Here is a 25120-nt window from a genome sequence, read left to right as displayed (position 1 = left end):
GGTGTGTGGCTTTTTCACACCCCTGGCTGATGCAGCTATTGTGCTATATAGCGTTTCACTGTAGACCAGGCCTCCGATTTCCCAGGCTCCTTGTGGGGTAGTGCAGCTAGATACTGCCTCATACGCATGGTGTAGAGGTCAGGCTTTATCTAGCCTTTTGTTAGGTCCCTCGCTCCTGCATGACTAACTGCAGTCCTTGTTTAAGGAAGGTCTAGAACTGCAATAGCAGAGGGCTTGAGAGAGCATCAGCAGATTTGTGTGGTGATGTGGGGAAGACTGCATACGGCTGTGTAAACCCTGCTGCAGTAGGCCTAACCAGAGCTCCCAGTTTCCAACTTCTACAAGCATTGCTTTAAAAAATAAAACAGAACCCCCCAAAAATTGTGTAAGTGTCTTACCTGTACAAATGTCACTGCACGGCAGGTGAGGTACTAGTACAGATACATTTTAGTACAACAGACTGAATGCTTTATGCTTTTCTAGATTTAATACTGAGAGGGACGAATGCCATCCCTTGTGCTGTAGCCAGGTTCTATGGGAAGAACAATCAGTGCGTAAGGATATGGGGTGTGACTGCATGGCCAAAAGGTCATGTTGAAAGGCAGGGTTCTGAACTGCAGAGTAGCAGGTGGCAGGCTGTTGCTCAGAGGAGGTTCTAGCTTCTATGGGACAGAATGCTTGAATAATAATCATGTCTAATTGTTAAATATCCCACTGCTTGTATACAAAGAATGGCACAGGCACAGAACTACAGGTGAGTTCCCACCCTAGAACATACAAGCTGAGCTGCAATAGCTACAAACTATGGAATGAGGTAAAAGACAAAGTGCCTGACCGAGGACCATGTTGTGGCTACTCCTGCCGTGGAAGAAGGACAGAAGGACCATGAAACTTCATGAGTTCAATTTGGTAGAGTTTCTGACAAAAATCTTCCTTCATACGGGAGACAGTTAGTGGAGGAGGCTATAGAGTGGACTGCGGCTATGACCCGCAAACACCATAGGGGCTGTTATGCATTCCAGCCACACCCCTTCTCACACCCTCCCCCAGCACAGCACGGACATGCCTCCTAAACTGGGAGCATGGATAACGCTGTTGTACTAGCAGCACAGCAAAACTGAAACACAGTGCACTCCAACTATGGCCCCTCCAACCCTCAGCCACCCCTGCCATGCCACCTATCCTGGGAAGCAGGTGTCAAAATCTTACACTGGGTCTGTGCTGACTGGAGAACCATCCGTTTCCCCAGCTCCATACTAGAGGAAGAGCTGATTAAAATAAAGTGTGGAGGGTGGGGGCAAGGCCGGGAGTTGGGGAAAATTTTGTGGGCTCTCCCATCCCCATTGCCCATCTTTTGAAAGTTAGCAAAACTTTGACCATCTGTACCAGAGGGTATCCTCTGGGGACCATCTACACCCTTTTATGCCAGGGCAATGGAAAAGAGCCTCAGCATAGGAGAGACTCAGGACAACTGAATTCATACCGAAAGTGGGTGTCTTTAACCAAAAGCATGGTTACTACAGTCTCCATTCTGTTTTTGACATGGGTTGAAATCAATGCCAATTCAGGCAAAAATGTTATTTCACTCTTCACTCCTGCGGTGCAATCTATGCTAGCCAGACAGATGAACATGTGCATTTTAAAGGTACATTTTAAATGGCAGTGTAAAGGTCCCAGTGCAAATATTAACACTCGAGAACATGATAAAGATTCAGGGCAGTTTTACTTTCACACAAACTATCATTATCGTGGGACAGACTTAATTCTGCCCTCCCATTTCATGCTATTGAAGGTAAATTGTACTCATTTCATCTGACCTTTGCAAAGTCTAGGAAACACATTCTTGACCAGAATATTAGGATAACTGATGAAGAAACCATTCCCCAGCCTCTGTCTCAGACACCGAGAATCCACCTTAATTTTTTACACAAGATCCCATATACCTTGGACTATCATCACTTAGGAAATTTCGTTTTGTTCAGATGTCCAACCAGAATCGATGCATTCAATAAAACTGATAGTTTGCTCACTGATATTGAATCTTAGGGCCATATTCAAAGGTGAATCATCAGGAGCTGATATAACTTGCACCTTTTTCTGGCCTCCCTCAAAGTACATGTTACCAACATGATGTGTAACTTATACCCACTGACCATCTTACACGTCACCTTGATTGTGACCCCTGAATCTAAAGACATTCAAAGGTCTGTTTGCATTGCATTCGGCTGTGTGATTGCAGCTTGAATTAGCTTTAATCTAGCTAGCTCAGCTGAAAATAGCAGTGAAGACATGGCAGTATAGGCTTTGGCACAGGCTAGGGAATGCGTGTATGTATTCTGTTAGCCTTAAAGGTGCCACAGGACCCTCTGTTGCTTTTTACAGATTCAGACTAACACGGCTACCCCTCTGATACGTGTATGTATTGATATTCAATATCAGGGGCCGGCATGTACAGTCCATGCTTAAGTCCATGCCACTGTGCCTTCACTGCTAAAGTTTTAGCCATGCTAACTAGATTAAAGGTAGCACGGTTATGCCTACCTGAGTTGCAATCGCACCTTCACTTGCAATGTAGACGAATCCTAAACTGGTGTAACTCATATGAGACAGAGCTAGATTAGAGAGACATAGCAGGAAATGGTCAATTGTCAAATTTCAAAGTAGTAGTCTCTAGCAAATGTGTATCTTCAAGTTACAAATTTCACAGAAGCCAGATCGTGTCACAAACCACTTATATTTATATTAATATAAATGTCTTTTGCATGTTTACATAAAACTGAAGAAACCACAAGATCAAATAGCTTCCCTCCACGGAGAGTATGTCTACACTTTGAACTGGAGGTGTAAATTCTGGCTCGAGGAGACTTACCCACTGTGGCTCTGATTGAGCGATCATGCTAAAAATAGAGCGTAGCTGTGGCAGGGTGAGCAGTAGGTGGGGCTAGCCACCTGAGGTACATCCCTACTGTCTTGGACCGGATTGTATTCAGGGCGGCTAGCCCCTTCCACTGCTTGTGCAGCCGTGGCTACACTGTAATTGTTGTGTGCTAGCTCAATCACAGCTCGCACGGGTATGTCTCCTCGAGCTGGGAGTTGCACCCCCAGCTCAAAGTATAGATTTACTCTAATCTAATGGGTTTCAGAGTGATAGCAGTGTTGGTCTGTATCAGCAAAAACAACGAGGAGTCCTTGTAGCACCTTAGAGACTAACAAATTTATTTGGGCATAAGCTTCGTGGGCTAAAACCCATTTCATCAGATGCTAATGGAAATTTGTCAGCTTGAAATCTAGTCAGTTTCAAAAATAGAATGATTACTAGAGCTATTAGTAGAGCTCAGTTTTTTGGATTAGTGGCTGAACTGCTGAATAAGAAAAAACAAAACAAAAAACAGTTTAGATCTATCTAAAATAAACTGTGTTCAATTTTTTAGGCATAATGAAAAAGTTGAAAATTTTTGTTTTGGGGTCAAGCAAAACATTTCTTTGACCCTAAATGTTTATTTTCCAAGGTTGTTTACCTTTATAAAGTATATTTTAAAATAAAATTAAGTGAAATTCCAAAATAAATCATCTTTAAAAAAACAAAAAGTTGAAATGATTTGTGTCAGAGATCCTTAACGAGCCAGTTTGACATTTTTAATTTTTTTTGTGTTTGCTGGTGCAGTTTGCCAAAATTGACTTGAATTTGTTAGTTGTTTTGGCGGAACCAATGGAAAAAATGATTTGCACAATTTTTTTTGCCCAGCTCTAATTATTAGTAGTAAAAATACTTCACCCACCTAAATCCCCTACCAGCACTACTGATTTTAAATCACATTATGCTACTTTTAAAAATGTTTTTCTGTCCTTATGTTTTGTGAAAGACTTTCACAAACAGGAGAAACTGACTATGGGCCAAATTCTTATCACTTATGCCAGAATAAGCCTATTGACTTCAATGGGGTTTCACATGTGTAACTGATAACAGAATTTGAGACAGCATGTTTATATATTCGTTTGAAAAAATAATCAAACATCTCACTGTGCTTTCTTATTTCATGGAAACAATCCTGCATTTCTTGCATTCTGATTTGAGTCAAACAAAGGTTTGAGTGGAAAAGGAAGGCAGGATGGGGCCCTATATCAGTTTAAAAAAGACATTTCTACAGTTTCCTGACTACTTGCATGCCACCCGGTGGTAACTAAATAAATCATGGTTCTGAATTCTGTGTAATTTTGATAACTAGCAATGTTTGTTAATTGGTTACCAGTAATCAAATACATCATGCTAATGCAGCAGTTCTCAAATTGTGGGTTGGGACCCCAAAGTGGATTGGGACCCCAGGGTTGGCTTAGACTTGCTGGGCCCCGGGGTCAAAGCCCAAGCCCCACTGCCTAGGGCCGAAGCTCAAGGGCTTCAGCCCTTGGCAGTGGGCTCAGGTTACAGGCTTCAACTTTGCCCCCACCCCTGCTCAGAGCAGCAGGTCTCGGGCTTTGCCCCCCTCCACCAGGGGCAGCGGGGCTTAGTGGGTTCAGGCTTCAGTCCCCCCTCCTGGGGTCGTGTACTATTTTTGTTGTCAGAAGGGGATCACGGTGCAATGAAGTTTGAGAACCTCTGCACTAATAGGTACGAAAGCAAATGCTGAGTAAAGATGCCTTGTCCACTATTTTTAAAGCGTTATTCAGTTAAAAGTTATCCTTTTGATATATTATCATTTGATCCTCCAGTTATCAGTACTAAGTCAAGTAAAAATATTTAATAATAATGAAAGCAAAGAAATCTAAGATTAAAGCTCTCAGTTCATTCTTTGCTTGTTTCATTGTACCAAGGCATTGTGGTGGTGGGTTGTGAAAAGAGTATGAATCCTATATCCCATGTATGTTTCAATACTTAGGCATTATTGGGTGGGCTAAGAAGAGAGTGGAATACTTACTGCAGGTTTTCCTTGCATTTGACATTTTGCATCACGCTGTTAATGTTATTTTACATTATATTATATTTTCTTTTTGTGTTTTTTATAAAGCCTAAGTACAGAAATATCATATTAACAAGCTAAGAATTCATATCCAAAGTTTCATGAGATCAGCTACCATAGCAAAGGATCAGTTAAACTTTAGATAGATTTGTGAACAATTATTGGTTTATTCTTTGAGCGTGTTTTAAAAAAGCATCTATTGTGAGTTAAAATTTGCTTAATTTGTTTTCCCAGCGTACAATATTTCATAGTAACCCTACAGTGCTGTCATGTTTAGGGCACTATCCTAGGCTTTTGAAGTAACACAAGCCAGTCTCAGGGTTTGTTATCGTGTCTTTGATAACTAATTGTAAAATATACTCTGTATTTTGCCACTTTGTTTTGTAAAATGCATGGCTGGAGATCTGCCTTTAGGGGGAGCCATGAGCCCTGTACATTTGTACTGATGTAATTCCATTGCTTGATCCATCATCTGGTCATGTTTACTCTCACCAAAAGGTAAATTTCTGAAAGTAAGCAGGATGGGTTGTTCCACTTTGTGGCATGCCACAGTCCAGAGTATATGACAAGGCTCAAAAGCAAGTGTGTGACATGCCTGCCACTTTAGCAACACCCATGCTGTATGCCACAAAGTCTGCAATCCTCTTGGGTATTTTGCATCAAACTTTTTTCAGTTTGTTCTGTTCTTTCATGCTTGGTGTCCATAATCTTGTAGCCATATTTTTATCCATTTCAATTGAGAGTTTCCAGGATGATACCAAATTATTCTTCTGAGATGAAAGTCAGTGCAGGCATGTGCAGTGTTGCTTCTTAAAAGTCATGGTCTCCAATAAATGGATAGAGCTTCCCTTAAATTGCATGAAGTCCTCAGATCACGAACATACACACGTGTCATGTATGTTTACCTAACATTTATTTTTACGCAACCAAAATACAAAGAGCTATTCTCTTTTCCTGTACTTTAAATCAGTGTAACTCCAGTGGAGTTACATCTGTTTGACTCTGGTGTAAAAAGAATCAGGCCCATTGTCCTTGGATGTGGAAGTTTGCACTGGAATCTTAACACAAACAGATATGCAAACATATGTTGCCAGTTCCACATCAAAGAAGGCTGTGGAGAGTGAGTTATTCCACCATTAGACCTTGTGCTGCTGCACTAATGATCCTTTAAAAAAATAAAAAGTTGGTTGTTCCTTAATCAACTTCTTTTCTTAAATAAAAAAATATCAGGTCAAACCCATTTGTCTACAGCAATATTAGGCCAGATTCCCTGGACTGCTCTGTTACCTGTGTCCTGCCTGAGTGGTGCAAAGGGAAAAGAAACTGCTTGCAATTCCCTGCTGGGGATAACTCTGTAGAAGGGGAATTCCAGCAGGGATAGTGTTGATGTAATTGTTTGTTACGCCTTTCTTCCCTCAATACCTGACACAGGGGGCTTGGAGGACAGGGGGCGGTGGGGGAGGATGTGAAGGATGTGTGTAAGAGAAGTGGGGAGAAAGAATGGTCAGAGAAGAGTGTGATGTACTCCAGCTATCCCCATCTGGGGGATGGTTCCCTGGAGAACATTGCTAGCTTGCTTATGATTCTACAGCCCCCTCAGGGCTCTTACCTGTGACAGGGCTGGGACTGAGACAGACAATTAGGGAGTTATTACCACCTGGTTGCCCTCCCGCCCCAAATGAGTTTAGAAAAGAATCTGGTCGTCTTTGTTTTTGAGTGGAGCCCTTTGATTTGTGGTGTAAACGATTATGATCTTTACTTATGAATGTTGTTTATATTAACAGTACTTTATTTTCCTCTTTCCCCCACAGAGCTAATTTTGATGATACTGCTACCTATACAGCAGTTGCAACAAATGTCCATGGGCAGGTGTCAACCAATGCTGCTGTGGTTGTGAGGAGTAAGTCCTATTTAGCAATTAAACATGGAATAAATATAATAAAAAAATCAGTCCTCATCCTCAAAAGAAACCTGCATAGCACCCTCAAAAGATGAGCCTGGGGACAAACATTCTTAACTCTGCTAGAAACTAAAAACCATGGACTTAATAGAGACACTGGTTTTATGGCTTGCTACAACAGTTTGTAACACACACTACTGTCTGCTAACCCTTGATTGTCCACATCATTTTAAGTGGCCTCCTACAGTATGTGTGGAACCCCTATGCTCAATAATCTGTCCCCCTTGTATTGAGTTCAGACACTCCTCTGGTTATTTTCTCCAGATCTGAAGAAAAGTGCTGTCTGAATCTTGAAAGCTTGTACCTTCCACCAACAGAAGTTGGTCCAATAAAAGATATTACCTAACCTACCTTGTGTCTCTCATATCCTGGTACCAACACTGCTACAAATAAGAAATAAATATCATACTCGTTTGGGTTGGATCTTAACTGTCCTTATTTTACAGGGTTCAGAGGGGATGAAGAGCCATACCCTGGTGGGATATTACCCATCAATTGTAAGTATGCTTTCCTATTTGTGAGAAAATGTAGACACGTTATTCAATCTTATCATTGTCAGGAGCCCGAGGAATATTTTTTCAGCTCAAAATAATAAATATTGCCTCTGACTTTGCTTTCTAAATGTTAAGATGTCACAATGGAAGATTTCTATATGTTTTTAACTTCCCAGCTACAAGTGTTGACCAGCAGTATGTATCAGCTCTGGATTCCATCTACTGTTCTTATCTGGACAATAATCCTCTAGTGCCAAGTATCATGTACTAGTGCTCAATAGTCTCCTGATTTCTCTGTGTGCAGTGCCCCTGCCATCAGAAGTTTGCTTCACCCATATTGATGTTCAGTTTTTGGAGAAGTTTGGTGTCACCTTTGGGATGGAAGGCGAAACAGTTACCCTCAAATGTACTCTGCTGATCACTCCGGATTTGACTAGGCTTCGACCTCGTGCTGAATGGTACAGAGATGGTAAGTAGATTTGCACATAATGTAGATAATGTACATGCCTCCATGTAACTGAGTTTTAATTGTTCAGGTGCAGATTCCTTCCCGCAAGTCTGTGCGTAGGCTTAGAATTCACCTTCCTAAGAGAAAAAAGATTGATTGTAACACAGTTCCCAATACATCTTTTTTACCTTCTGTCACTATCTCAGATAAGAGATATTTTCCTTCATAGTCCAACCCTGCTGGAGTGAGTGTTGTCCAAAATGACCATGTTTGAAGAGTAAGAAGAAGTAGGTGCCAAAATAACTAGGTAAGGGACACAGAGTTATGGAGTCGCTAACTGGGCAATTTGAAGGAGCCTGAACTTAGTGTCTACTGTCAAGACACAGATTCAACTGCTGAGGCTTTGCATAGATACAGTAGAACCTCAGAGTCACGAACACCTCGGGAATAGAGGTTGTTCATAACTCTCTGAAGAAAATGTTATGGTTGCTCTTTCAAAAGTTTACCACTGAACATTGACTTAATATAGCTTTCAAACTTTACTATGCAGAAGAAAAATGCTGCTTTTTACCATCTTAATTTAAATGAAACAAGAACAGAAAGTTTCCTTACCTTGTCAAATCTTTTTTTAAACTTTCCCTTTATTTTTTTAGTAGTTTACATTTAGTACAGTAGTGTACTGTACAGTATTTGCTTTTTGTCTCTGCTGCCTGATTGCATATTTCTGGTTCTAAATGAGGTGTGTGTTTGACCAGTCAGTTCGTAACTCTTGTGTTTGTAACTCTGAGGTTCTACTGTACCTGTAGGCAGTGCCAACCACACATCATCCTACAGAGAAAGAGGTATCTATCATGTTAATTGTTTCAGAAGTGTGGAGATTTACAAAGACCCTAATAAGCCCCCCTCTCCCAGAATATCATTGGTCTCTTGATGGTTGTTGGGTGGCTGTCATAGTTAATTTGACTTCTTCATGCTAAACTCTTGACACACAGGTGGACACAGAAAAAAGGCTCTCATCCAAACAAATGTTATAAGCAAACAACTAAATATACTTGTGAAATAATAATTCCATTTCTCCTACAAGCTAGGAAGGAAGAGACACAGAATGATTTTGTTGTTATTTCTATTTTTAAATACTTGGGAGGTGATCACATACTATAGTGATGGAGCATAGATAGAAGGAATCTGGTTATTGGAGAAGGACATTTGATTCATAGATTCATAGATTCATAGATTATAGGACTGGAAGGGACCTCGAGAGGTCATCGAGTCCAGTCCCCTGCCCACATGGCAGGACCAAATACTGTCTAGACCATCCCTGGTAGACATTTATCTAACCTACTCTTAAATATCTCCAGAGACGGAGATTCCACAACCTCCCTAGGCAATTTGTTCCAGTGTTTAACCACCCTGACAGTTAGGAACTTTTTCCTAATGTCCAACCTAGACCTCCCTTGCTGCAGTTTAAACCCATTGTTTCTGGTTCTATCCTTAGAGGCTAAGGTGAACAAGTTCTCTCCCTCCTCCTTATGACACCCTTTTAGATACCTGAAAACTGCTATCATGTCCCCTCTCAGTCTTCTCTTTTCCAAACTAAACAAACCCAATTCTTTCAGCCTTCCTTCATAGGTCATGTTCTCAAGACCTTTAATCATTCTTGTTGCTCTTCTTTGGACCCTTTCCAATTTCTCCACATCTTTTTTAAAATGCGGCGCCCAGAACTGGACACAATACTCCAGCTGAGGCCTAACCAGAGCAGAGTAGAGCGGAAGAATGACTTCTCGTGTCTTGCTCACAACACACCTGTTAATACATCCCAGAATCATGTTTGCTTTTTTTGCAACAGCATCACACTGTTGACTCATATTTAGCTTGTGGTCCACTATAACCCCTAGATCCCTTTCTGCCGTACTCCTTCCTAGACAGTCTTTTCCCCTTCTGTATGTGTGAAATTGATTTTTCCTTCCTAAGTGGAGCACTTTGCATTTGTCTTTGTTAAACTTCATCCTGTTTAACTCAGACCATTTCTCCAATTTGTCCAGATCATTTTGAATTATGACCCTGTCCTCCAAAGTAGTTGCAACCCCTCCCAGTTTGGTATCATCCGCAAACTTAATAAGCGTACTTTCTATGCCAATATCTAAGTCGTTGATGAAGATATTGAACAGAGCCGGTCCCAAAACAGACCCCTGCGGTACCCCACTCGTTACGCCTTTCCAGCAGGATTGGGAACCATTAATAACAACTCTCTGAGTACGGTTATCCAGCCAGTTATGCACCCACCTTATAGTAGCCAATTTGTGGAGCAACAGCCCCATGTGCTCAGAGAAACATAACCACAAAGGCATTCAAATGTTTTGTAGCCACTTCAGTAGCCAAGACTTCCCATTGTGCAGTCCAGGCTGAAATTCTTTGGGTGGCTGTGTGTTAGAAACCTGCATGAACACTCTTTAATTTATACCTATTGGTGTAATTTTAGGGATTTTTTGGGAGGGGGGAGGAAGGCAAGGATATTTATTTTTAAATAAATCATTCATAAAACATAAAAGTAACTAATACAAATATGTTAATTGGCTGTTAGGAGGGATCACTAGAGATTTCTCTCATCAACGTACCCAGATATTCTTGGGCAAGACTCTGAAGAGGACAGCCTGGATGTAGTGAGAATATGGATCAGTTGTCACGATCACTTGGGGCAGCCTCTCTCTGAAGTGCCCACATTTTGGAGGAAGGATTCCCACACAACTGTTGCTGGAATTGTGCCCCTGCCAGTCTGATGGAAATACTCACCATCACCAAGGTGTATGTGTGAAAGTGACAAACAACAACGGGGCAAACAAGATAGATAGGAAAAATACAAGACTATTTGTTTACATAAAGCAGGAGTGGGTTTTGGCTGGAGATGCCTGATCCTTTGGGGCAGGGACTGCCTTTTTGTTCTGGGTTTGTCAATTCTTAGCACATAGGGTCCTGTTCCAAGACTGGAGCTCCTCAGTGCTACCACAATACAAATAGTAAAAAATAACTACAGTTTTATTCACTGTGGGCCAAAACTTGATGCCTGTATTCTGGGTGCTGAACCTGCTCCCATCAAAGCCTTTTTGTTAGTATCAGAACTGGGAGCTTGTTTCAGCCATCAGTTTGTACATTGTTAGTCAGGCAAAACTCTGACTAGGCCCAATCCAGAAAGGTGCCGAGCACCTGAAATTTATATCAGCTGCCACTGAAGCTAATTGGAATTGCAGGTATCCAAAAAGATGTCCAATGGTATTCAATTTTTAGTTCAATGGGAATTATCCTTGAATTATGAAAACTGGAAAAGGACTTCAAGATTTGGGCCTGTAGGTTTAGTCCCTTAATTCTCATTAAGATATGTGAAGATTTGTACGGTTGGTGTAACTTCCTCAAGCACTGAGATAAGAATATCCTCATTGAGGTGAAGATTGGGGGTGAAATCCTGGCCCCACTGAAGTCAGTGAATGTCTTGCCATTGACTTGAATGAGGCTAGGATTTCAGTCCAATATCCAAATGATTTAATGAAAAATAAAACAGTATTGTTCTATTGAACACTAGTGGTAAAAACTGACCTCTGATGCGCACATGCGTATCACACTGACATCATGGGGAAGCTTATGTGGCAGAGATTCTCCCTAAGAATAGCAGGGATTAATGTGATTATTATGTTATTGCAGTGAACACCTGCTATATGCTTCAGATCGCGGCAGTGACAATTTTAGGCCAGGAGACCCACTGCATAAATTTTGGGGGTCTAGAAGGTTAATAATAGAACTAACATGATGACTATCTTTTAAAGTGCTCTGGTTTTAGAGGGACTCTGGCCTTGAACTGAAATCTTGGACTAACATCTATTATTTCAGACAATTTGTATTTAATTCTGGGTTGGTATTAAAATAATTTCTATTTCTCTTAAATTTTATTTTATTATGCAAATGATAGACAACTAAAGACCTGAGATGGTTCTCTGTGGTTTATTTACATTAATTATACGCAAGAGAGTTTTGTGTTTATTCAAAATTAATAAACTTCAGAGCAGTTGTTGGTCACTAACTCTAGGAGATATGTAAATCTATTGAATCAAATCCTCTGAAATGGTTTCAAGTCTCTGACTCTAGAAGTAGTACATTTAAAATTCCTACCTTAATTTAAACCAGTTTAAGATGCTAAAGAACCTGTACTGAAATTATTATTGAAGATTGTACATCTAAATCCAGTTTGGATATGATTTTGGCTGGTTGCAGATTTTTTTTTTTAAATTCTAAAGCAATACATAAATTATAAAAGATGTAGGGTCCGATTCTTCATTCATTGATACAGGTATCTGAAGGACTCCATGGAGGTCCAAGAGTTGCATTAGATTTACACAAAAGTGAGAATGCAGAATTTGGCTGATATTTTAACAGAACATAATATGTAACATGGGAAATTAATGTGAGGGAAAACCCCCAAACACAGTAACTTCTAACAGTGCATATGTGATTTCAACAGAAACAAGCTGCAACTTTTAGGGAACGTTTGGCCTGACTAACACATGGCAGAGCTCTGAGTTTTCAGGGTATCTTGAGTGAGTCAAGATCCCTGGCACTTCCAGACTCATTCTCTAACAGATTCTGGAGGAATTGATAGCATATAGTACATCGAGAAAGAGGCATATTCTAGTAGTTTGAGTTCAGAACGGAGAGCCTGGAACTCGGATATTATGGTCATAGCAGACCACATAACTGCCTTGACAGACAGAATTCCTCAGTCCTATTCTAGGCTCCAAAACTGACTCCCTCTCTGGCCTTGCTTGGGAAGTCACTGAAGCCCCTACATTTTCAAATTTGAGTGCCTAAAGGAAGGAACCCATGTCCACATTCAGGCACCTAAGTAAGTGGCCTGATTTTCACAGGAGCTGAGCACTCAGGCTTGTATTTCATTGTGATCACTTTGTTCCAAGTTTTTCATAAACTGGAAAAAAATTAAAAAGAAAATGCAAAAGTTTTAGCTGCAGGGGGGGTTTCAGCTTTCACCCCAAACTGTTCACACAGCTCTATACAATGCAGTGAGCACAAACTGTGCAAAATGCAGTAGAAAGGGGTAAATGTAGGAATGTCATATAAGGAGCTCATGATTAAGAGCTGGAAAGAGGTCTCACTGAAATTACTTTGTACAAATCCTGAAATATTTCCTTAAGAATCAGGCTTGGAGAAATGCCTAGGTAATAACGTATTGCTTCAATTTATGTAGGCTGATGGCCAGATATTCATTACCCAGTCCTTTACTGTCAGCTTTATCACTTGAAGACGTGGCACATTTTTTCCACCCCCTGTGCAGCTCTGTGTTCAGTATATGTATTCATTGGCTACAATAATTTGTCTGCAACCTTTTGAACATCTACTCCAAAGTGTATTTGAGCAACAGGGCAATAATCAAGCATAGCGCTGTGGCTTAACTTTGAACGTAATGCTGCTGCATTGATTATAATAGAACTCAATGGGTTAAAAATCAAAAGTTCTCCTATCAGTGATTAAAAGAAAAGGAGACTGAGGGACTTCCTTGGTCATCATAAAATATTCTGCTCATTTCATTGCTCCCATCTCACTAGTCAATCAGGCTAATTTACATTAATCGTGGGGCGCCACCTCTGACCTGTGAGAAATTCAGATTTAATTGGATTCACTGCACAGCAGGCATGCCTGGAGGGTTTCAGAGTCAGTGTATCTTTACAGCAAGGCTTCAGATTAAACTGAAATCTGGTCTTTAAAGTTAAAGAGAAATTTGACTAATCTGACATTTGACCTGAATAGGTAGAAAAGTGTATTTAAAAGCATAAACCAGGGGTAGGCAACCTATGGCACACGTGCAGCTGATTTTCAGTGGCACTCACACTGCCTGGGTCCTGGCCACCAGCCTGGGGGGCTCTGCATTTTAATTTAATTTTAAATGAAGCTTCTTAAACATTTTAAAAACCTTATTTACTTTACATACAACAATAGTTTAGTTATATATTATAGACTTATAGAAGGAGACCTTCTAAAAACATTAAAATGTATTACTGGCACACAAAACATTAAATTAGAGTGAATAAATAAAGACTCGGCACACCACTTCTGAAAGGTTGCCGACCCCTGGCATAAACATTACACACTGCTTTCGTTATCGTGTACTTTAGATTTTCAGCATTGTTTCAAAACGGGGTTTAAAATATTTTCTTGTCAGTGTATTAAAAATGATGGTGAAGGGAAATCATTTCCTTTGCTGTAATAGGTACAGCACAGAATAGCTAAATTGTACTCTCCTCTTCCCATACTGATTGGTCAAATGAGTTTGCAGGGGCACAGCTTAGTTCTCGTAGATAAATATTTTCATAGCATACAAACACTAACATGTTGAGTAAAGCTGGCATAAATGGCAGTCTGTGCCACTGATTAACACAGAACTGATCTTGGATGAAGATTGCTATTGCTAATTCAGTGACACATGCTTGATCACAATTCTCTTCCAGATGTGCTAATAAAAGACTCCAAGTGGACGAAAATGTACTTTGGAGAAGGCCAGGCAGCACTGTCTTTCACGCATCTGAACAAGGATGATGAAGGCTTATACACCCTGCGCATAATCACAAAAGGAGGGGTGACTGAGTACAGTGCATTCATGTTTGTCAGAGGTATGCTTTTCATTCTTTGTTGGGAGAAGACTTAGCAAATGCAATTAGGAAAAGTCATTTAATTTAGCACCATAGTATAATAAAGGAAGCTATAAGAAATCCAAAGCATGGCATTATATAGATGGGGAATTTATCCACTGGTCTGTGTCAGGGACAATATAGTCACACTGCACCAGGAGGAGCTCAAGTTGTGATTGTGCTCCTGAAAATATGATCCTTTCTAGAGACCCCAGGAGCCCATCCTTAATGATGGTGTAGCCTACTCCTTTCTTCACAGATGGCCAGCTTCTCTGGCTGGTGCTCTACAGCGTAACAGGGCGCTGTCTGCTCCTGCCTCCTAGCACCTCAGGAACTTGCTCAGACTCCATGGTTGTGTACCCACACCATGCCATTTGTTTACATTTCCTCCACCAACACCTTTACAGTCCCATGCAGCAATGCTATTTACAGTGTCCTCCATGCTTTTGGGACTTTCAGGACTCCAGAGGAGCAGAGGTCTCCTTTTTATGAGGTCTCTTCCTCAGCTAGGCCTGATCCTCTCTCCCCCTTCCTTCCTATGCCTTTCTTATCAGTCTCCAGCTGATGGGCTAATTGGCTCTTTAGCTCACCCACCCCTCACACCTGATTAGATAATTAACTTCAATTGCATCAGTCTGCCTTTTCTGGGGGAACTAACTGTGTAGAATGATCAGCGTGTAGGCTCACTGGTTAACTCCCTACACTCTGTCACATAGAGCCTTGAACGTGCTTGCACCCAACCCCTCCTCTTTGTGCTGGCTTTTGCTACTGGGCTCACTAGGCAGGAGCAGGCCATTTACATTCTCAAGTTCAGGGACTGGTTATGCCTGACCCTTGCACAGAGGGTGGTTAGGAGGGGGAAGAAAGATTCTATGTACCCTCCCTTCAGTGTACCGGAGCCAATCACAGCCTAATACTTTGTTTAACACTTGGGGAAGAGAGGGAAAACGTTGGCTTGCCAAAGGAATGTGTTTTTCACAAGAGACATAGATGAAAAGGAGAGGAATACATTAAAATAGAATACAGGTCAGAGTTTACCCTCACATTTGCATTCACAACTCCCACTGATTCAGCTTGAGCTCCCACATGCATCTGTGGGCAGAGCATGGCTCTACATTTCTTTTGTTTTTAAAAATGAGTATGTTTCTGTCTGTGCAGTTCTTTAATTCTGATCCTCAGCAATTGTAAATTGGTGCAGCTCCACCAAAGTCAAGGGAGCTTTGCAGATATACTCCCACTGAGGATCTGGCCTGTTCTGTTTACAAGTATAGCAGCATGTGCATGTGGTCTTCCTCACAAAGATTTTGTCCAGACAGTTCCATTTGTGTGGGTGGGTGGGTGGGTGGGTGGATACGGGTGGTGGCCGGCTGTCCATTATTTCCTGTGTGGCTAGCGCACAAACTGCATTAGCATTATGGCTACACTGCATTTTAACACCGGCCCCCCACCGCCACGGCAGCGAGTCTCAGAGCCTGACTCTACAGACTCAGGGTCTCACTACAGCACTAAAAACAGCTGTGTAGACATTCGGGCTCACACTCTGAGGCCAAGGAGTGGGTGTGTTTTAGAGACCAAGCTGCAGCCTGTGCCTGAATATTCACAGAGGTGTTTTTAATCCTATAGCATGACCCATGCGAGCCTGAGTCTGTAGACCCAGTCTCTGAGACTCGCCCCCCTGGGTTTTAAAATGTAGTATAGATGTATCATCTGTTCCTGTCAGCCACACTCCCTGCTCTCACTGGAGCCAGGCTACTAGGGCTTCCTTGTTCCTAGTCCACTCCCTTGGAAGGAGAATCCCACTTCAAAGGGGGAAAGGTCATGGAAAACATATTAACTTTCTTGGGGAATCTCCATTGTGCAGGTAGGTGAATAATAAACATATCCTTTCCACACCTACACTTTGACCCCTTCCCACTCACAGGTCCCTGGATTTGTGGAGAGCCCTCCATGAGATCCATACCAAGGGGAGACAAACTTCCAAGGTGGTACCTGACCTCTCTTTTCATGTGGGCTGTGATCTGAAGGTAGAGGGTAACCTCTTGTGTATATAACATAAGGGTTCAATCAGGCCCATAGTTATGAAATTTCAAAGGGTGGGATCATACTGGGGCCTGGTCTTGGTATCTACCTCTCAACACCATTGTCATTGCAATAGGGTGGCAAGTTGTGGACAGAGATACAGGACTTCTCTGAGTCACCCTAAATCAGGTGCTAGAATCCTGCATAAAGATACAGCATAAATACTTCAGCAGGTGGATGTTTCTTGAAGTGCAGTATGTCTCTGAGAATATGCAGAGAAAGCCTTAGGAACAGTCAAGACTTGGGAAGAAGCTTCGATTGAGGTTTCTGTTGAGTAGTTGTTGTTTCTGTCAACAATAGAGACAAAGCCAGGAAAGAGGAAGTTTGGAATTTATCCAATATGTGTATACGCCTTTCCTAGCAGGGTGAAAACTCCACCTGTTAACAGGCTTCATTAGGAATTGTGGGCACGCAACACTTCTTAGGATCAGGCCACATATAGGTGTCTCAGCTAAGAAACGTTAATTACTCATCAGTGTCTGTATCTCAAGATTTGAATTAGGAAGTAACCTTAGAAATGTAGCAAATGCTCACACACCAAGTAGCCTTAGGAAATGTCTTTCTCCTGACCACGTGATCTTCAGTGAGTGCCTCTCTCTGACCAAGGAGTGACTGAAATCCATCTTTCTGAGGGGTGAGATTTTCAGAAGCACAAAGGGAAGTTAGTTGTTCAACTCCTATTGAAAGTTAGTGAGAATTTGGTGCCTAATTTCTACCCTCCAAAATTTGCACCCAGGTTTCTAAACCTATAGATAGACCTCCCTGGGCTTGCTTCACCACTGTGTTACTCCAATGTAACCTCATGGAAATCACTGGAATCTCACTGGCATAAAACAGGAGTAGTAGATGGATTGGGCAATCTATGTAATTCATCTTTGTTGTGCTATAGCAACGAAGTCTCTCTCCAAACCTGAGGAGTATTGTAGCCAACTCTGATTTGATTTTTTTTCTGATCTAGATGCTGACGCATTAATTGCTGGGGCACCCGGGGCACCAATGGATGTTAAATGCTATGATGCTAACAGAGATTATGTCATTGTAACCTGGAAACCACCAAATACAGCAAGTGAGAGTCCAGTCATAGGATATTTTGTTGACAGGTGTGTGTGTGTGTACATTTGTGGATTTGTTTTTTGTGTATCAAACTGTATGTACTGAAAAAAGTCACTATTTTTATGCCCTGCACCCCAATATTGAGTCTATTTGTGGCCACTATAGTTTCTGGAACAAGTTAGGGCTGTTCTAATTTGCACCCTGCTGGAGCAGCCTTCAAGGGGTTGTTCCAGTTGCTGGGGGGCATTGAGTGAAGCAGTGCTCCAGCCATGCCCCCTTCTCCTTCATGTTATCTTAAACTGGTGCTTGTGTACTCCAGACAGTAATTCATCCAAACCAGGGGACTACTCAACTGGAAGTTTAAGCCAACGAGAGAGCCCTTTTGCTCCTGAAATCTGCTCTAAATTATGTTGGAGGTCATGCACAGGACAGGCAGGTCAGGATTAGGGGAATCCAAGGCCACCTTTGCACTCCTCCTGACCTGCAATGAGTGCTCCTCAGCTGTAGTCAAAGCCCAGCATCTCATCCTTCATATTTCAAATGAGCAATGTACTATACACACAAATATTACGGCTATCATTTCAGTATATATAGTATTCTATATTAAAAATAACAATTTACCCACTGTTGCTACATTGTTGTATCTGATACACTGTAGTTATGTCCTATCTCCCAGACTTCTGGGAACTGTAGGTAAAAGTTGATTTTAAAATGGCATTCACTAGGGTGAAATTCACCACACTGTTGAGGGCTCTACAATGTCTATGGACCATTTAAGTTCCATTTAAACACTCAAAAAAAGGCTTTACATGGTGCATAGACCATGGGTGAATTTCACCCATTATGTGTATAATCTAGTGTACTGTTCCTTTTGATATAACACAACTAATTTTCTCTCAGTAATAAAGTATTATGGGCCATATACCCAGCTGGCATCAATTGGGGGTGCTCTGATTAATAGGCACAATACTAATTGCACATGCTCATTTTGGCATGATAAATGATCTCCTTTTCTTACTCCTAGATGTGAAGTGGGTACTGAAAACTGGGTCCAGTGCAATGATGCTCCACTAAAAATCTGCAAATACCCTGTAACTGGACTGTTTGAGGGACGGTCTTACATATTCCGTGTGAGAGCAGTGAACAAGTCGGGTATTAGCAGGCCGTCTAGAGTTTCTGAAGCAGTTGCAGCTCTTGATCCTGTTGACTTAGACAGATTACAAAGTAGGTAATGCAACAACTAAAAAGCTGTTCCACATTTACACTGTAATTTTTGAAAGAAAGGTTTTGTTTTCTGGTTTATTTGGTGGGTAACCAAATGGGCAGTGCCAACCTCTTAATTTTGGATCTGTTTTTCAGCTTCCATTCTTTTCCAGAGCTCCTCCACTTGCTAATTATAATGAAGGCACTCCCACTGTGACAGCAAGGTCCACACTGGCAACTTGCCAAGAGCCCAAGGGTGCCAATTCATTTACATATAGTTGCACAATTTTTAAATGTAAAAGAAATGCTTAAAGACGTAACGAGTAACATTTTCAAAAGCACATAAAGGCCAGATTTTGAAAGGTATTTAGATATTGTTCTGTTTTGTGTTGCAACACATTAGGGCCAGGTTTTGGAAGGTATTTAGGTGCCTAAATAGCTTTCAAAATCTGGCCCTATGTCTCATTTTCAAAGGTGCTGTGATGCTGAGTGGAGCAATGCCTAAATACCTTTAAAAATCAGGACTAAAGTCACTTTTGAAAATATTACTCTATATGTCTGTGTTAGCTGAATGGAATTTGCTTGTCATTTGAATTCACTAGCAGTAAAATCCTACAGTCTATCCTCTATTTTTTCACATCCAGTTGTTACAGGCAGAGGCCAGCCATTGACTGCATATTGCTCTTCTATCACATGCTGGGCACTCCTTATATTCTGGTCTGTAAGGGAACACTATCAGTGCTGTTCAAGTTATAGGCCATAGTACCTGCTGGAGAGCAGTTAGATTAACATTCACTTTGACTGAAATTTAACACTATGCAAACGGTCAGCACAATGGCTATGGATTTGTGACACCCTTCTTAAGCTCTGTTTTGTGCTGGCCTTCTGTCCAGGGGTGAATTTCACCCACTATGAAGACCAAAAGTTCACTTGTTCCTTGTAGCATGTTGTCATCAGTTAGCTTACTCACACACATTCATGTCCAGTCCTCAAAAGTCCAGTTGATAACACACATTGCCACTGTGCCACAGCACCAATTCCATCAATTAAGAATATGATTCTTGGTTTTCAGTTAATCTTTAAATGGTCTCTTATTGTTTGTGAGTGAGCACTAGTCAGTGTGAATAAAGGTGGCAGAATCAGTGTGTAACAATGAATGAGAATCCATATGTACAAAGCTGTAACACCACAGTTGACATAGCAGACACTACACAAAAGTGTTTATCAGCACTGATAAAAGATAGTCTTCAAAATCTGTAACTACAGAGAACTAACTGTAAATGAATGTTTTGGTCTACAGCTGTTCATCTGGATGGAGGCAGAGACATTGTAATATATCAGGATGACCTTGAAGGTATGTAGTGCTACCATGATTTCATTTCATCTGTTTATATCCAAGGAATTTAAGATTATAATTAGAAACATGAGGTCTTGAAAAAAAAATCCACCTAGTGAGCCAACTCTTAATAAAATTAAATACATGCAGATATTCAGGTTTGCAAGCCTAGGATAACATCAACACAGGCAAAAGTCTGAGGGGTGGAATAGATTCATGCTTTTGATTGTGCCATTTTCATTATGCATTTCTCCTTTCTTTCAGTAGTCACAATCTGAGATTAAACAGCTGAATCTTGTGTTTGATTATTGCCAATTTATTTCTCATCCTTATCTATGAGCCTAGTGTGGCTTTTTGGTCAAAATTTGAAGGTCTGGTAAACATTGTGTTTGCCATTTTTAATGGAAGTACATTAAATCCATCTTTATTCAAAGATATACTTTTCCTGAGAAGTGCTAAGTGTTTGCCACAGCCAATGATGTCTGTAAGAGTTAGAGATTCTCAGTAATTCTCAGGATGAGGTCCTAGATGCCTTCTACCTGCAATTTTGTTCTTGTAGAGTATTTGTGCTGCTTACTTTGCCTAGCAAGATACAAATGTTAACTAGGATAGCTGAATACTGTTGAAGATAAAAGGGTCTGATTAACCACTCTCACATTAGTATAAAAGTGGTGCAACTGCACTGATAGTGTGACATAGTGGAGTTTATACCCATGTAAAACTGATGTAATGGAATGGAGAAGCTGGCTAAGAGATTTGAGATACCTTTGTTTGTAGGCATTCTGAACTGCACAATGGAAAATTTCAAGGTTCTTGATTCGGACAATGTTTGTTACTAATGAAATGACAGTGTTACTAGACTGTCAAATGGTTAAAAAATAATTGCAAATAATAGCAATTTTAATTGCACTGTTAATAGAATACTAATTTAAATTTATTACAAATATTTTTGAATTTTTTTTTTTTACATTTTCAATAGGACTCTTGATTAATCGCAGTTAACTCATGGGATTAACTAAAAAAATTAATCATGATTAACTGCAGTTTTAATCGCACTGTTAAACAATAGAATACCAATTTAAATTTATTATAAATATTTTTGGATCTTTTTCTACATTTTCAAATATATTGATTTCAATTACAACACAGAATACAAAATGTACAGTGCTCACTTTATATTTATTTTTATTACAAATATTTGCACTGTAAAAAACAAAAGAAATAGTATTTTTCCATTCCCCTATTACAAGTACTGTAGTGCAATCACTTTATCATGAAAGTTGAACTTACAAATGTAGAATTATGTATAAAAAACATTCAAAAATTTAAAAAATGTAAAACTTTAGAGCCTACAAGTCCAATCAGTCCTACTTCTTGTTCAGCCAATTGCTCAGACAAACAAGTTTGATTACATTTGCAGGCAATAATGCTGCCAACTTCTTGTTTACAATGTCACCTGAAAGTGAGAACAGGCGTTCGCATGGCACTGTCATAGCTCGCGTTACAAGATATTTATGTGCCACATGCACTAAAGATTCATATGTCCCTTCATGCTTCAACCACCATTCCAAAGGACATATGTCCATGCTTCTGCTCAGTAACGATTCAAAATAGTGCGGACCAATGCATGTTCATTTTCATCATCTGAGTCATATGCCACCAGCAGAAGATTCATTTTCTTTTTTGGTGGTTTGGGTTCTGTAGTTTCTGCATCAGCGTGTCGCTCTTTTAAGACATCTGAAAGCATGCTCCACACCTCGTCCCTCTCGGATTTTGGAAGGCACTTCAGATTCTTAAACCTTGAGTAGAATGTTGTTTCTATCCTTAAAAATCTCACATTGGTTTTGTCAAATCTGCAGTGAAAGTTTTCTTAAAATGAACAACATGCACTGGGTCATCATCCAAGACTGCTATAACATGAAATATATGGCAGAATGCAGGTAAAACAGAGCAGGAGGCATATAACTCTCCCCAAAGAGTTCAGTCACAAATTTAATTAACGCATTATTCTTTTAATGAGCATCATCAGCATGGAAGCATCCTCTGGAATGGTGGCCAAAGCATGAAGGGGCATATGAATGTTTAGCATATCTGGCACGTAAATACTGGCAATGCTGGCTACAAAAGTGCCATGCAAATGCCTGTTCTCACTTTCAGATGACATTGTAAATAAGAAGCAGGCAGCATTATCTCCCGTAAATGTAAAGAAACGTGTTTGTCGTAGTGGTTGGCTGAACAAGAAGTAGGACTGAGTGGACTTGTAGGCTCTAAAGTTTTACATTGTTTTGTTTTTCAGTGCAGTTATGTAACACAAATGTAGATTTTTTTTAAGTTGCACTTTCATGATAAAGAGATTGCACTACAGTACTTGTATGAGGTGAATTGAAAAATACTGTTTCTTTTGTTTTTTACAGTGCAAATATTTGTAATAAAAATAAATATAAAGTGATTAAAGATTAAACTGTGATTAATTGTGACTATTTTTTTAATCTAGTTAATTTGTTTTATGTTAATCGCTTGAGTTAACTGCGATTAATTTACAGCCGTAGCTGTTACACAAGATCACGTAATCAGAGGGCTCTCCTCACTTATACTGGTTTTACGCTGGTGCAACTCCAGTGACTTCAATTTACATCTATGTGAGAAGTGAATCAGGCCCAGGGCTTTGTATTTTGAATTTTGCAGGCATCAGCAAGAGTATTTAGATTTCTAAATACCTGACTTGTGGGTACTAGCCAGGAATATAGATATCTGAATGCTATTAATTATAAACCTAATTACTTAAATCTGTAAAATTGGAGGCTAGCTTTAAAAATGTTGGCTCCTTAGATCACATAATTTATCTCCCTACCAGTGTCGGATGATCTTGCAATCTGTAAGGAGAGGTTGTTACATTACATATGATGTCAGCTTTGGAATTCTAAGGGGTGAATATTTACCACACACTGTGGGGATTTAGCTATGTGAATTCTACTGATGTTCACGGGAGCCTCTTGGCTCAATCCTGATTCATTCTGCTGAAAATAGATATTTTAGAGCTTAAAATAATTTTATTTACCATACTTCAGCATGTGTTTTAAGCTCAACAGATCAATGTGTTTATCCAAAGAATGCAAGTCACATTTGCAGAGGATCAAACAAATAAAAATACATTAGGAACGACAATAAATGATGTCAATTGTTGGATGCAAACTTCAAAGCTTCTGATTTTGATTGGGGAAAAAAGTATCATAAAAGATAAAATAGCTTCAACTACATAGCAGGCTGGCTCACAGATCTAGCGACATTGCTTAGAATCACCTAAAGATTCATTTTCATGATTAATATTGTTATCTGGAAGAGATGTTTTCTCTTTTTTTTAATTTCAAATTCTAAGCATTTATCTGTGCACTGTGCTTGCATTTAGAAAAAGAAAATGACAAAATTACCTTAAAAATCACAAACAAAAGCCACAGCACACTGCACGTTTTAAGTCAGGAGAACAGGATGTGCACGGATGTCTGTTGAATTACCATTTCTGAACTTTTTGCCTGTTGACATCATATTCAGAGCCAAACAAATATGATTGAAGGTGACGTTGATAGGCCTTGATCCTGCTCCTCATTACACCAGTGTGTAACTCCATTGAGACAGATCCTAGCCCGTTTGTATCTCTACAGTGATACAGAGTGGCCCTAAAGCTGCCCTAACAGGGCAATTCAGGATTTCCGCAGGTTGGCACTGAGCTATATTGGCTCTATGCCATTATCCTTGCAGCCCTTGGTGTGGCAATAGAAAGGGGTGAGGCTAGACCACTGCTGCAGTCCAATTGATCCCCAGAAGGCATAATGGCCTGTGAAGGTAGGAACAAGGTGGCTGTTCAATGCATTTGCACTCCTCTGATCCTGAGCCTGTATGGCTGCTCTAAATTATATTGACTAGTCATGTCACCCATATGTAGGAGATATCATGAATACTTTTGTTCCTGCCCACTTTACACGAAGTTCCTTTTGTGTTTAAATGCTCCAGTCTTTTGAGTGAATTCTCCTTCTAGTTCTGTTTTCTATAGTAACTCTTGGACTCATCAGTTTGATCAAACCTCTCTTTTATATGCATATAGTGAGTAGGTTTTGCCAAGGCATTTGGCACAGCAGATTAAAGTACAGGTCTGTCGCATCTTACGCGCATTTAACATGTGCGATTTCAACTTTACGTGGTCGGCAAAAACAAAAACAAAAAACAACAACAAAAAAGAGAAAAACAACAGTTTTAATACTATACCTATAGTGTGGGTGATTTCGCCCGCTGTTGAACTCAATGGGGTTTTGGCTATATGCAGTTTTCGCTTTACGCGCTAACCACGGAACGGAACCCCCATGTAAGATGAGACAGACCTGTAATTCAAATGTGATCAAGGAAAAATCATGAGAGACAAATGAAAAGTTTCTATCTATGTGCTATTGAATATTTTACTTTGGTTGTGAAAATAAATACCCCACTTGTAATTCGCATGCTTAGTGCCTCAAAATAGAAATGACGCAAACTATTAAACTGTAAAGCTGATACTATAGCCCTTAATAGACTTGATTCAGAGTCGCAGCCGTGTTAGTCTGTATCAAATAAATTTGTTAGTCTCTAAGGTGCCACAAGTACTCCTGTTCTTTTAATAGACTTGAGTTTGGAAAGATGAGCTGTAGCATAAATGCTGACCTGGGGTTAATCTGTGGTTTAACACTGACTAAGTTTATTACTCCTCCAGGCGATGTTCAGATTCCAGGACCTCCCACCAATGTACATGCTTCAGAAACCAGCAAAACATATGTTGTACTCAGCTGGGAGCCACCTGTTCCCCGTGGCAAAGAGCCATTAATGTATTTCATTGAGAAGGTACTGTACTGTATAGTTGCATTGAGCTGCAAGCCATGTA

The 25120-nt window shown here is 40.3% G+C and overlaps 1 protein-coding gene across 6 annotated transcripts in view; it reads left to right on the top strand.

Annotated features, from left to right (window-relative positions):
- The window catches only part of MYOM2 (myomesin 2), a 188017-nt gene that overhangs the window by 21421 nt on the left and 141476 nt on the right, over nucleotides 1-25120 (top strand). For all 6 annotated transcript variants that reach the window (XM_034766371.1, XM_034766372.1, XM_034766370.1 and 3 more), the window contains exons 7-14: nucleotides 6767-6855; nucleotides 7362-7412; nucleotides 7714-7878; nucleotides 14364-14525; nucleotides 17581-17722; nucleotides 18700-18899; nucleotides 20179-20232; nucleotides 24953-25080. In XM_034766371.1, coding sequence (XP_034622262.1) covers nucleotides 6767-6855; nucleotides 7362-7412; nucleotides 7714-7878; nucleotides 14364-14525; nucleotides 17581-17722; nucleotides 18700-18899; nucleotides 20179-20232; nucleotides 24953-25080 — 991 coding nt within the window. The remainder of the gene's footprint in view (nucleotides 1-6766; nucleotides 6856-7361; nucleotides 7413-7713; nucleotides 7879-14363; nucleotides 14526-17580; nucleotides 17723-18699; nucleotides 18900-20178; nucleotides 20233-24952; nucleotides 25081-25120) is intronic.

This window comes from Trachemys scripta, chromosome 3 (assembly GCF_013100865.1).
Source record: "Trachemys scripta elegans isolate TJP31775 chromosome 3, CAS_Tse_1.0, whole genome shotgun sequence".
NCBI classification, from domain to species: domain Eukaryota; kingdom Metazoa; phylum Chordata; order Testudines; family Emydidae; genus Trachemys; species Trachemys scripta.
Note: the sequence above shows the minus strand (reverse complement) of the source record. Positions and strands in the feature narration are given on the sequence as shown.